The sequence below is a fragment of the Neovison vison genome, chromosome 13, assembly GCF_020171115.1.
Source record: "Neovison vison isolate M4711 chromosome 13, ASM_NN_V1, whole genome shotgun sequence".
Taxonomy (NCBI): Eukaryota; Metazoa; Chordata; class Mammalia; order Carnivora; family Mustelidae; genus Neogale; species Neogale vison.
The window spans coordinates 53,123,529-53,136,166 of record NC_058103.1 but is presented as its reverse complement, the minus strand read 5'-3'; the positions used below and the strand labels follow the sequence as shown (position 1 = coordinate 53,136,166).

At 36.2% G+C, this 12,638-nt stretch overlaps 1 protein-coding gene across 1 annotated transcript; it reads left to right on the top strand.

Moving 5' to 3' along the window:
• Positions 1-568: 568 nt before the first annotated feature.
• LOC122893154 (ADP-ribosylation factor-like protein 6-interacting protein 1) lies at positions 569-1,186 on the top strand. The gene has a single exon (XM_044229998.1). The coding sequence runs from the start codon at positions 596-598 to the stop codon at positions 1,184-1,186; it is 591 nt and encodes a 196-aa protein (XP_044085933.1). The 5' UTR covers positions 569-595.
• Positions 1,187-12,638: the final 11,452 nt, after the last annotated feature.

The window sequence follows — 12,638 nt, the reverse complement described above, 5'->3', positions numbered from 1 at the left end:
TATTCCAAGAATGCAAAGTTGGTTTAATGTCAGAAAACTCAAACAACGTAATATATAACATTAAGAAAAGAGAATAACAATATGATAATCTTAATAGATGCAGCAGAAGCATTTGACAAAATTCAACACCCCTTCATAATAAAAATTATCTTTAAACTAGGAATAGAAGAGAACCTATTCAAACTGACAAAATGTATCTACACAAAGTTTATACTACTGTACTTTATAAAATTTATAATAAAAATTTATAATACTGTACTTATGATGAAACATGAAATTCTTTCCCCCTAAGATTGGGAGAAAGGCAGGATGCCTGTCCTCACCACTTCAACATATATATGAAGTGCTCAGGACAAGGCCTGATTGATAGGTGTTCAATGAATGTTTTTAGCTTTTGGGTCACATGTGGTATGTGTTCAGCTTTGGTATACTTTGCCAAATAATTACCCAAAGAGGTTGGTACAGACTCTTTTTAAAATAATTTTTTTCTATTTTTAAAAATTAAAAGACAGGCACCTGGGTGGCTGTGTGGGTGATGGTGGGAGGCTTGTTTTGGTGGACGGCTTGCACCCACTAAGGAAACACCTCAGGGACAATGGCGGAGGGAGATAATCGCAGCACCAATCTGCTGGCTGCAGAGACTGCAAGTCTGGAAGAGCAGCTGCAGGGATGGGGAGAAGTGATGCTGATGGCTGATAAAGTCCTCCGATGGGAAAGAGCCTGGTTTCCACCTGCCATCATGGGTGTGGTTTCTTTGGTGTTTCTGACTATCTACTATCTAGATCCATCTGTTCTGTCCGGTGTTTCCTGTTTTGTTATGTTTTTGTGCTTGGCTGACTACCTTGTTCCCATTCTAGCTCCTAGAATTTTTGGCTCCAATAAATGGACCACTGAGCAACAGCAAAGATTCCATGAAATTTGTAGCAATCTGGTAAAGACTCGACGTAGAACTGTGGGCTGGTGGAAATGTCTCTTTACACTGAAGGAAGAAAAGGCTAAAATGTACTTCATGACCATGATCATTTCTCTTGCTGCAGTTGCTTGGGTGGGACAGCAAGTCCACAACCTGCTGCTCACCTATCTGATAGTGACTTTCTTACTGTTGCTTCCTGGATTAAATCAGCATGGAATCATTTTGAAGTACATTGGAATGGCCAAAAGGGAGATAAATAAGCTTCTCAAATAAAAAGAAAAGAAAAATGAGTAATACATCTGCTTTATTCAGTGTAATGAATGGCATATACATTGTCCTTGGGAACAGTTTCTATTACGCTGTCCAGATACTAAAATGTTACAGAAGTAGCTCTTTGCTCTCCCTTGTTCTGCCCTTAGTTCGTAGAAATTCAAACTTGCCAAGTAAGGCTTTATGTCTTCATGTGAAGTGTAGCAGATGCTATCTCATCAGTTGGCCGTATATGGACAACTCATTCGTGAGTACTTGTTTTGATTTTTCTCACCCAGGTTAATTGAATTTTTATTTTTAGGCAACTTCCTTTAAAATAATATAGTGGTGAACTTCACCTTTTAGTGCAGTTAACTGTGACTTTGGATAATTGTTCCAGTTTATCTTTGCTTTAGCTAGATACAAGCTAGTGGTCTGTGGCTACAGGAAGCTGATTCTACTGTCTGCTTCCACAGTCTGCTTACACTGTCTGGCTTCATGAATACAGAGACCAAGTTTACCACTTCGAATTAAGAGACAAGTTAAGATTCATTCCTCATGCTGTTTCTAAACTGTAGAAGAAGAATCCTCTGGAATAAAATGAAACCAATTCCATGCCCTAGTATCTGTTGGTTTCTGCCTTGTGCAGAACTTAGTAATTTGTAAGAAACATTGATCTTTCCTCCCAAATGGGGAACAGGACAGGCTTCGAGCTCGTCTCTCCTTGCTCTTAGACTTAAGTTAGTAGATCCTTAGAAGCTTTTTAACAGCAGGCTTCCAGAAACTTGTGTTTAGGATTTTTAGCATATTTTTAATTTCAGAGTTTCAGCTGACTGAAACTAAAGTATGTTATAGGTTAAGACTCAGGTCTGTGACCTTCACTCCAACACCAGCCAATAAAGGACAGAAGTCTTCCTGTACTTAGTCAAGACTTATTTAGTAGAAAATAATCTTAGCCTACTAATTTTTCAAGACCAGACTAAGCCTTTAAAGATAAGCCTCAAGATTCTCATTTGAAGGTAATTGCTGGCTGCTTTGGTCCCCAGAGATTTGGCATAGGAGGTGGTGCACTGGTGTCTGACTTTCTTCCTTGATCTCTCTCTCTGAAGAACGCAAGGGCTGCTGGGGAAAGCGGACTTTTGGCGACGATAGGTGGCCTCTGGTCTACAGAGAGTTTGTAACTGCTTGGAACGTATCTTAGAATCATTCTCCCTCTCGGTAGCTAGAAATTTAGAATCGCTGAAATCTGTAGGAATGAACCTCTGAGGGCCGAAAATGTGACATTTGGGAACAGTTCTTAAACTCTGATTAATTAGCTGTAATATAGTTTTGTGAATTTATTGCACTGATGCTGGCCCTTGTGGTGTATCTGTCTCTAAATAAGTGTTTCCAACCCTTCAATCTGACTGTAAACGGTAGCACCCATTGTAGCATATGTTTGATTTTTTTTTAATGTTTCATATGAAAACTACAAACTACCTTAATTTTTACATGTGTTTCCTCACTGTAGATAAGCCTATCTTGCTCTCTGGATTTTTTTGTGTATATGTGATCTACCAATTAACTACTTTTTGCAGTTTTAATCTTGTATTATTTCTTCTACTTTGTTTTGTGTAAAAGGGGAAAAATAAAAAAAGCTGGAATCCAAAAAAAAAAATTAAAAGACAATATTAAAAGTAGTCTGCCACAATAACCATTATTAATGTGTTTGTACTTTACCTTTCAGTCTTTTTATTGCATGTTTATTAATTAGCTAGGATTATGGTTTTATGCACTTTTGTATCACTTTTTAAAAAACATTAAAAAATAAACATTTTCCCATGCTTCAAAAAACATAGTTTTGTACATGTGTGATTTTAATAAATTAGGAAACTAACTTTGCTCTTATTTACAAATTCTGAAAAAATACTTTGTTGTCTGCCAAATATTTTTGAATGTCATTTATAGTATTAAGTAGGTAATATCTTGTTATGAAATTAATATCCTACTTTTCTTTTTTTAGGGAGTTTTGTATACCCTGTTTATTTGTATTTGTTTTATATTTTATTTATTTATTTATTATGAACATAAAATGTGTTACTTATTTCAGGGGTACAGATCTATGATTCATCAATCTTACACAATAACACAATACACAGCGCTCACCCCACACCTGCCTTCCCCAATGTCCATTACCCAGTCCCTCCATTCCCAGACCCCCTTCCCCTACAGCAACCCTCAGTCTGTTTCCTGAGATTAAGAATCTCTTATAGTTTGTCTCCCTCTCTGGTTTCATCTTGTTTCCTTCTTTCCCTCTCTTCCTCTATGATCCTCTGCCTTGTTTCTTAAATTCTACATATCCGTGAGATCAAATGATAATTGTCATCTTCTGATTAACTTATTTGGCTTAGCATAATACCCTCTAGTTCCGTCCACGTTATTATAAATGGCAGGATTTCATTTTTAATGGCTGCATAATAATCCATTTTACATCTATATCTACCTATATATCTATATCTATATCTATATCTATATCTATATCTATATCTTCTTTATCCACTCATCTGTTGATGGACATTTGGCTCTTTCCATAGTTTGGCTATTGTGGATGTTGTTTCTACAAACATTTGGGTGCACGTGCCCCTTTGGATCACTACATTTGTATCTCTGGGGTGGATATCCAGTAGTATGATTGCTGGATCATAGGGTAGCTCTATTTTCAACTTTTTGAGGAATCTCCATACTGTTTTTCAGAGTGGCCGCACCAGCTTGCTTTCCCACCAACAGTGTAGGAGGATTCCTCTTTCTCCATATCCTCACAACATCTGTCGTTTTCTGACTTGTTAATTTTAGCCATTCTGACTGGTGTGAGGTGGTATCTCACTGTGGTTTTGATTTGTCTTTCCCTGATAACGAGTGATGTTGAACATTTTTTCATGTGTCTGTTGGCCATTTGGATGTCTTCTTTGCAGAAATGTCTGCTCATGTCTTCCGCCCATTTCTTGATTGGATTCTTTGTTCTTTGGGTGTTGAGTTTGATAAGTTCTTTATAGATTTTGGGTACTAGCCCTTTATCTGATATGTTATTTGTAAATATTTTCTCCATTCTGTCAGTTGTCTTTTGGTTTTTTTGACTGTTTCCTTTGCTGTGCAAAAGATTTTGATCTTGGTGAAGTCCCAATAGTTCATTTTCGCTCTTGCTTCCCTTGTCTTTGGCAATGTTTCTAGGAAGAAGTTGCTGTGGCTGAGGTTGAAGAGGTTGCTGCCTGTGTTCTCCTCAAGGATTTTGATAGCTTTCTGTCTCACATTGAGGTCTTTCATCCATTTGGAGTCATTTTTGTGTAGTGTAAGGAAATGGTCCAGTTTCATTTTTCTGCATGTGGCTGTCCAATTTTCCCAACACCATTTGTTGAAGAGATTGTCTTTTTTCTATTGGAAATTCTTTCCTTCTTTGTTGAAAATTAATTGACCATACAGTTGAGGTCCATTTCGGGGCTCTCTATTCTGTCCCATTGATCTATGTGTCTGTTTTTGTGCCAGTACCATACTGTCTAGATGATTATAGCCTTGTAATAGAGCTTAAAGTCTGGAATTGTGATGCCACCAGTTTTGGTTTTCTTTTTCAGCATTTCTCTGGCTATTCGAGGTCTTTTCTTGGTTCCATACAAATTTTAGGATTTGTTCCATTTCTGTGAAAAAGTTGATAGTACTTTGATAGGGATTGCACTGAATGCATTGATTGCTCTGGGTAGCATAGACATTTTCACAATATTTGTTTTTGCAATACATGAGCATGGAACGTTTTTCCATTTCATTGTGTCTTCCTCAACTTATTTCATGAATATTCTATAGTTTTCTGAGTGTAGAACCTTTGCCTCTTTGGTTAAATTTATTCCTCAATATCTTATTGTTTGAGTGCAGTTGTAAATGAGAGCAACTCCTTAATTTCTCTTTCTTCTGTGTTGCTATTGGTGTATAGAAATGCAACTGATTTCTGTGCGTTGATTTTATATCCTGACACTTTACTGAATTCCTGTGCAAGTTCTAGCAATTTTGGGGTGGAGTCTTTGGGTTTTCCACATAAAGTATCATATCATCTGCAAAGAGTGAGAATTTGACTTCTTCCTTGCCAATTCAGATGCCTTTTATTTCTTTTTGTTGTCTGATTGCTGGGCTAGGACTTCTAGTACTATGTTGAACAGCAGTGATGACAGTGGACATCCCTGCCATGTTTCTGACGTTAGGGGAAAAGCTCTCAGTTTTTCCGTATTGGGAATGACATTTGCTTTGGTTTTAAAATTTTTTTCCTTTAAAATTTCCTTAAAAAGTTTTATTGAGACCTAATTGACAAATAAAACATATATATTTAAGGTTTACATTGTGATGGCTTAGTACACATTTTAATTGTGAAATGATTACCACAGTCAATGAACACATCCATCACCTCACATAGTTACAATTTGTGTGTGTGTGTAATGAGAATATTTTAGATCTGTTTTCATGATACCTGGATGGCTCAGTAGGTTAAGCACCTGCTTTCGGCTCAGGTCATGTTCCCTGGGTTGTGGGATTGAATCCAATGGCTCCTTGTTCTGTGGGTAGCCTGTTTCTCCCTCTGCCTACTGCCCCCTGCCCCCACTTGTGCTCCATATCTCTCTCTCTGGCAAATAAATAAATAAAATCTATAAAAAATTTAAAAAAAGATCTATTTTCTTTGCAAATATCAACTATGGAATACCAGTACTGCTAACTATAGTCACTATGCTGTTGTCATATCTCCAGAATTTATTCATCTTATAACTAACTTAAAGTTTATATCCTTTAACCAACATTTTCCATCTTCCTACCTCTCAGTCCCTGGTAATCACTGTTCTACTCTCTGTTTCTGAGTTGCATGTTTTTGGTATATAAGTAAGTGTATAAGTAAGATTTACAGTACTTATCTTTCTGAGTTATTTTATTCGTATTGTCACAAATGGCAGGGTTTCTCTTTTTTTTAATGTCTGAATAATATTACATTGTATACCACATTTTCTTTATCCATTCATCCATCAGTGGACACAGATTGTTTTCCTATATTAGTTATTGTGAACAATGCTTTCCCAAAGTGCTAGGATTTGAATGCCATAATACAAATTGATTTATGTTTTTGTCCATTAATGGTTTGTGAATTTCTTTAAATGAAAGTCTATGTTAGAGTCATAGACATCAGCGTTCTGTAAAACTGCCTGGGATCCAAGGTTCCAGGATCTATTAGTCTCACTTTAGAGAGAGGGAAATGGAAGCTTAGTGAAATTAAATAATATATTATCTCAAGATAAACTTTCTAGGTTCAAGTGTCAATAGTTTTATCCAGAGTGTATTCTCTTAACCACACATCTTAGTGTTTTTCCTAAACATTGTAAATTAATTTAAGAGATTTTTTTTTAATTTATTTGACAGAGAGAGATCACAAGTAGGCAGAGAGACAGGCAGAGAGAGAGAGAGGAGGAAGCAGGCTCCCTGCTGAGCAGAGAGCCCGATGCGGGACTCGATCCCAGGACCCTGAGATCATGACCTGAGCCGAAGGCAGCGGCTTAACCCACTGAGCCACCCAGGCGCCCCATGTAAATTAATTTAAACTATTTTGCACAGTATTTGACACATAGTACTGTTTTAAAGTATTAGTTATTATTTTCTTCTCTCTTATAGATATTAGCAAAGTTAAATCTTCTAGCATGACCTTTATGAAAGACTGTATAAAGAAATAAAAATGATTTCAAAACACTATACTACAGCAAATAATGTCTGGACAGTGTTACCTATTTAAGCATGTGCAAGATGAAAAGAAATGACTTAAAGCTCTGCAAATTTACTACAGAGAAAGACAAAGATATATCTATGCATATATCAGATGAGAAAATTGTCTGCAAAAATCATAATGTCAGTAACAGAAACTCTTTCATTGTGAGTGCTTCTTGCTGTAGAAGAATTTTTATATGAGTACAAATTCAATAAAATGAAAGTTTAAACAAGAATATAAAATAACAGAATGAAATAAAAGGGCTAGTGTACAAAGAAACTCACTGAGATAATATTTTAAATCTAATAAGTATATTAAAAGAATAAGGAACAGAAATTATAGTGAAAATTCAAATTAATATAATAGAAGAAAGACATAAGATCACAGTAAATGCAAAGCAGATGGAGATAAAAACAGTTAAGAAGAGGAAGACAGACATGGATGATTGACAAAGACAGTTGGTACCTCTGAAGTATATATAACAGATGACAAAAAAGTATTCAGAGATATAGTAATGGAAAATTTAATAAGGAAGTGAACACATCTAACAGGAAAATTTGATATTGAGCATCAACACTGAGACCTGGTTATTATTGAGCCTTCAGGATTAAAAAAAAAGAAAGCGTTCTTTAGACATCAAGCAGAAAAAAGCAAGTTACTTACAAAGGGGAAAATTCAAGTTGATGTTAGTCTTTTGCAGAAACATTAAATGCTACAAGAAATAAGTATGCCTAAAACATCCTTAGACAAAGGAATATTTGTCTAAATATTCAAAATAATATATCCATCAATGTTATCATTGAAATATGAAGGATTCAGAGAATTAACATTGAAGTTTTTTTTTTTTTTAAGATTTTATTTATTTATTTGACAGAAAAAGAGAGAGAGAGAAAGCACAAGTAGTAGGGTGGCAAGCAGAAGGAGAGAGAGAAGCAGACCCCTTGCTGAGCAGAGAGCCTTGTGGGGCTTCACCCCAGGACCCTGGGATCATGACCTGAGCTGCAGGCTGATGCTTCACCGACTGAACCAGCCACGTGCCCCAAACATTGAAGAGATCTTAAGAAAGAAAGAAAGAAAGAAAGAAAGAAAGAAAGAAAGAAATCAACATCAAACTCTCATCAAATGAGAGTCCAGCTAATCAAGCAATTAATAAAAAATAGAGAATCCAGGGGTGCCTGGGTGATACAGTTGATTGAGTGTTCAACTCAAGATCATGAGACTGAGGCTTGCGTTGGGCTCTGTCTTCAGTGCAGTGTCTGCTTGGGATTCTCTTTCTCCCTCTGTCCCTCCCTCTTCTTGTGCTCTATCTCTCTGATTCTGTCTCTCAAAAATAACTGAATAAATCTTTAAAAAAATTTGAGAATCCAGGAAGGGACACGTACCTAGTATCTGTTAGTGTACTAGTTACTGGGTTTAAAAGATGAGTAAGGCATTTCTGTCCTTAAGAAACTTAGCTTAGTGGAAGAGAAAGAGATGTCAATAAACTTGAATATAGCATCTTAAGTGCTACTATGTTGGTAGAACAGAGGAAAGAATAATTTTACTGAAACCTGAAACTTGAAAGATATGTACCCAGGAAATAAGGGAGAAGCAATAGAGAGGACCATTTCAGGAAGGAGGAACAAAGGGCAAAGACTTGGCAGCTAGAGTTGGCAGAGTGAAATTGCTGTATGGTGGGACATGTGGAAGTAGCAGGACATGAACCTGGAAAGTCACGAGCAGCTCATGAAAGAATCTGTGTATTTGCTAAGGGGTTTGGACCACTGGAGGGGTCAATCTGGAAATGATTTTTTTGTTTGTTTACATTAAAAAAAAGTCACTGTGGCAATAGTATAGGGAGGAATTAAAGATGTTTGTTTAAATTCCTGAAGTGATCACTTGCTTGAGTTTGTTTAGGAGCAGTTTTGCTCAGAGATGGGACACAGGATTGTCTCCACAATACTTATCTGGGGCAAGGTGGGGCAGAAAGACAAAGGGGAGGATGTTAATAAGCTCTACCTCATGATTTTCTATATCTGTCTTTTCCACAACAATCTGCACAAAAAATTCCATTTTCTATTTCAAATGAAACCTTATATTTGACATTACAATTTGCTTCTTGCCTTTGTCTTGGGTGTGGTCCTCTGATTTTAGTATAGCTGCTTCATTTGATCTTAATTAGTAGCATCCTTTGCAATTTTAAAAGCAGTAAGCATACTGAATGTGTTATAATATCCATCAGATTTGTTTTCCTTGGTTAAGTACAGTTTTCCTGTAACTCTCTTTCTGGCTGCCACTATCAGTTATTTATTTATTATTTGACAAGTTCATACAAATTTTTATTCCACTTAATTTAAAAAGAATGCAAGACTCAAGAATACATCTGTATTAATGTGTTTTAATTTAAATGGGAGCATAGGGTCCTGACTGTGGAAGATCTGAGTTAGAAGTGATTTTTTAAAAATTTTTATTTATTTTTTTAAAGATTTTATTTATTTATTTGACAGACAGAGATCACAAGTAGGCAGAGAAGCAGGCAGAGAGAGAGGAGGAAGCAGGCTCCCTGCTGAGCAGAGAGCGCAATGTGGGTCTTGATCCCAGGACCCTGGGATCATGACCCAAGCCAAAGGCAGAGGCTTTAACCCACTGAGCCACCCAGACACCCCTAGAAGCAATTTTTAAAGTCTATTTTTCTTGGGGCGCCTGGGTGGCTCAGTGGGTTAAAGCCTCTGCCTTCAGTTCAGGTCATGATCCCAGGGTCCTGGGATCGAGCCCTATGTCGGGCTGTCTGCTCAGCGGGGAGCCTGCTTCCTCCTCTCTCTGCCTGCCTCTCTGCCTACCTGTGATCTCTGTCTGTTAAATAAATAAATGAAATCTTTAAAAAAAAAATTAAAAAAAATAAAGTCTATTTTTCTTAATCTTCAGTGTGCATAGAAATCACCTGGGAATCTGTTTAAAATTCAGATTATGACTTGGAGGTAGGGGTGGGGCCAGAGATTCTGCATTTTTAACAAGATAGCTGAGGCCAGTGTTAGTGATCTACAAATCGCACTTTGAGTAACAAGATGCTATGGTACAAGTAAAAATACCCATAATTGTATTCCTATATTTGTAATAATTCCTATAATTTTAATAACTATTGATAATTTTAAAATTTTCTATTTGACCACATCTCGCAAGTGGTCCATAAATCCATCAGGATGTTCAGGAATTGCTACTGATAAGAGTATGTCATTTAAATAAAACAAGGACCATTGCCTTCTGAATACTGTGTTTGCTTTATATGAGCTACACTAAAGTTAATTTTACTGAGTAAGCCATGTTAGTTGTCTCATAATGTCTTAAGGCGATGTCACTCTGGAAGCTGGGGCTTTCTTTTGGGAGGTTTGTCCCCATTACTCAAGCTCATGTAGTTATATACTTTTCCAAGGAGAAGAAAAGCAGTATTTTTACTGAGCTATTGTCATCTCAGGGTATCTATAGATAAACACCCAGTGTGTTGTAAAAATAAACCTGATATTATGTGATTTCATCAGCATAAAACTTGTTTAGAAGAAAAAATCACTTGAATGGTGTAGTAATATTTTAAGTTCAGATTTAATTTATATTCAATTCTTACAGCTGTCTGGGTTAAATATAAAGCTTTCTAAAGCGAATAGAAGGTGGAAAAAGTAGAGTTAATTACTGGCAAACATTTTTTTAGTCAAGGGTGTAGCTACCACTTTGTTTAAAAATAGCTTCAGAGTCATGTTTGGAACCTATCTACTGACATGCTTTACTTTAGCATAATTTTAGAACAGTTTTCTCATCCCTGACAAAAGGGTTTGTTTTGCCTGGAAAGCAGCCACTCCTGGTTTTCTTTTCCCCATGCATCTCACACATAGCCTGTGAGTAATAGAAATGAAATTGTGTGGTAGACTACTCACCTGGTTCTTCCTTTGCGATTTGTTTCTTTCGTCACACTGAAAAAGACATCAGAAAAGGGCAGAGAGCACATAGTTTCTCCTGAAAGTGTCATGCAGCCCCCTCTCTCCTGACCTGTATTAAGGTTCAGGCAATAGGAAGCACTCTCTTTATGGCTCAAAGGAGTGTAATTTGGGCCTAACAAGGGTTTTCTTCTCTCTCTCTCTCTCTCTCTCTCTCTGTGTGTGTGTGTGTGTGTGTGTGTGTGTGTTTTGTCTCTGAACATCTGTAACTCCCTCAGGATTGTGCTGCACACTAAAAATAAAACAAGGATAGCTTGTGATTCACCTCGTTTTCAGTGAGTCACTGCTGTAGATTCTAGGGAAGATTCAGTGACATGAGAGAGTTATAAAAACGGAAGTAAAATTGCTGAATCCAAAATGAATTTAGAAGATGATCATAGTAACTTAGGTATGCCAAAAATCAAGTCTAATATCTGGAAGCTCTGACTTCTTTCAGATTTTACATGAGAAAATAATTTTAAATTGTATTGCTACAGCCCTCATGATTACCTGGAACCTTTAGGGATTCTTTATGTGGAGCTGCATACCACAGATATTAGTTAGTATGAGAAATAATATGCATTAGAGTTTATGTTTAAAAGAAATCAGCAGATTGTATCTCCTCCAGATCAGTCTCACTCAAGGCAATACTTTTAATAAATTCTCAGCATAACTCAACTACCATTGAGAAGAGAAGGAATTAAGAATGTAGGCAAGGATGCTATTAGCTAGTATAGGCTTATGAATAGATAGACAATTACAATAGAATTCTCCTGACAGAACTCTTTCTTCCACAACTCTTAAGTTTCATTGTTAGAAATTAATTTCTGTTGGCCTTGCAGGTTTTTGGCCTTTTAAAGTTTTCACACTAAAATATAAACATCCTTTGAAAGCATAATACATTAAAGACACAAAAACTGGCTTGAAGGTTGTGCTTGAGTAATACCTAAAATACATCTCTAGTAATGTGTCTTTTGAAATATTGGGGTCAATATTTTAAAATTATTTTATTAAAATGATGTACTCATTAGATTGGCAAATGATGAAGCTGGGAGGCAGAGCTAATATGTCAAATAATAGAATTAAAATATAAGTGATCCTGATTAGCTAGAATGAGAAATGGGAGGTTAAATATAAGAAAATGAAATTTCCTGAAACTGAATGTAAAGTGCTTCACTTAGGTAGAAAAAAAAAGATAACAAAAAAACCTTGTGTATAATGTGGTACATGTGAAAACATTTTAAGGATATTGTTGACTGTAAAATTAAAATAAGTTGAGAGTGTGATGTAGTTGCCCAAAGACAATTAAAAAAATATATAGTAGTTCAATCATTGGTCCTATCAAAGATAAATAACAACTTCCCTTACAGATAAAACATATACAGTGGATTTTGTTTAGTTTTGGGTTTCATATTTTGAAAATGACTTTGAGCAACTGAAGTGTATCCACAGAAGAGTGAGCCGAAGCCACATCATAAAAGGTTTGGGCAAAGGAATGAAATATGTGTACAATGGAGGAAAGAATAATTCCTGCCCACTGGAGCTTATATTTTAGTAGAGAGACAGAGCTATAAACAAACAATTTGTAACAAAACATGGTAAATACTTTGGCAGGAGATGATAGGCTATTCATTAGCGACCAGCATTTGGGATAGAGTGATCAGTGAGTTTACAAACATGTCGCAGATAATTCAGATAATTGAAATTGGCAACAAGAAAGCCATGATGATGCCATATTGATTTATTGTTAACTAAAGCGTATATTCAAGAA

Bases quoted from the DNA above. Each gene is read 5' to 3' on its own strand.
- LOC122893154 (XM_044229998.1), top strand. From the start codon at position 596: ATGGCGGAGGGAGATAATCGCAGCACCAATCTGCTGGCTGCAGAGACT.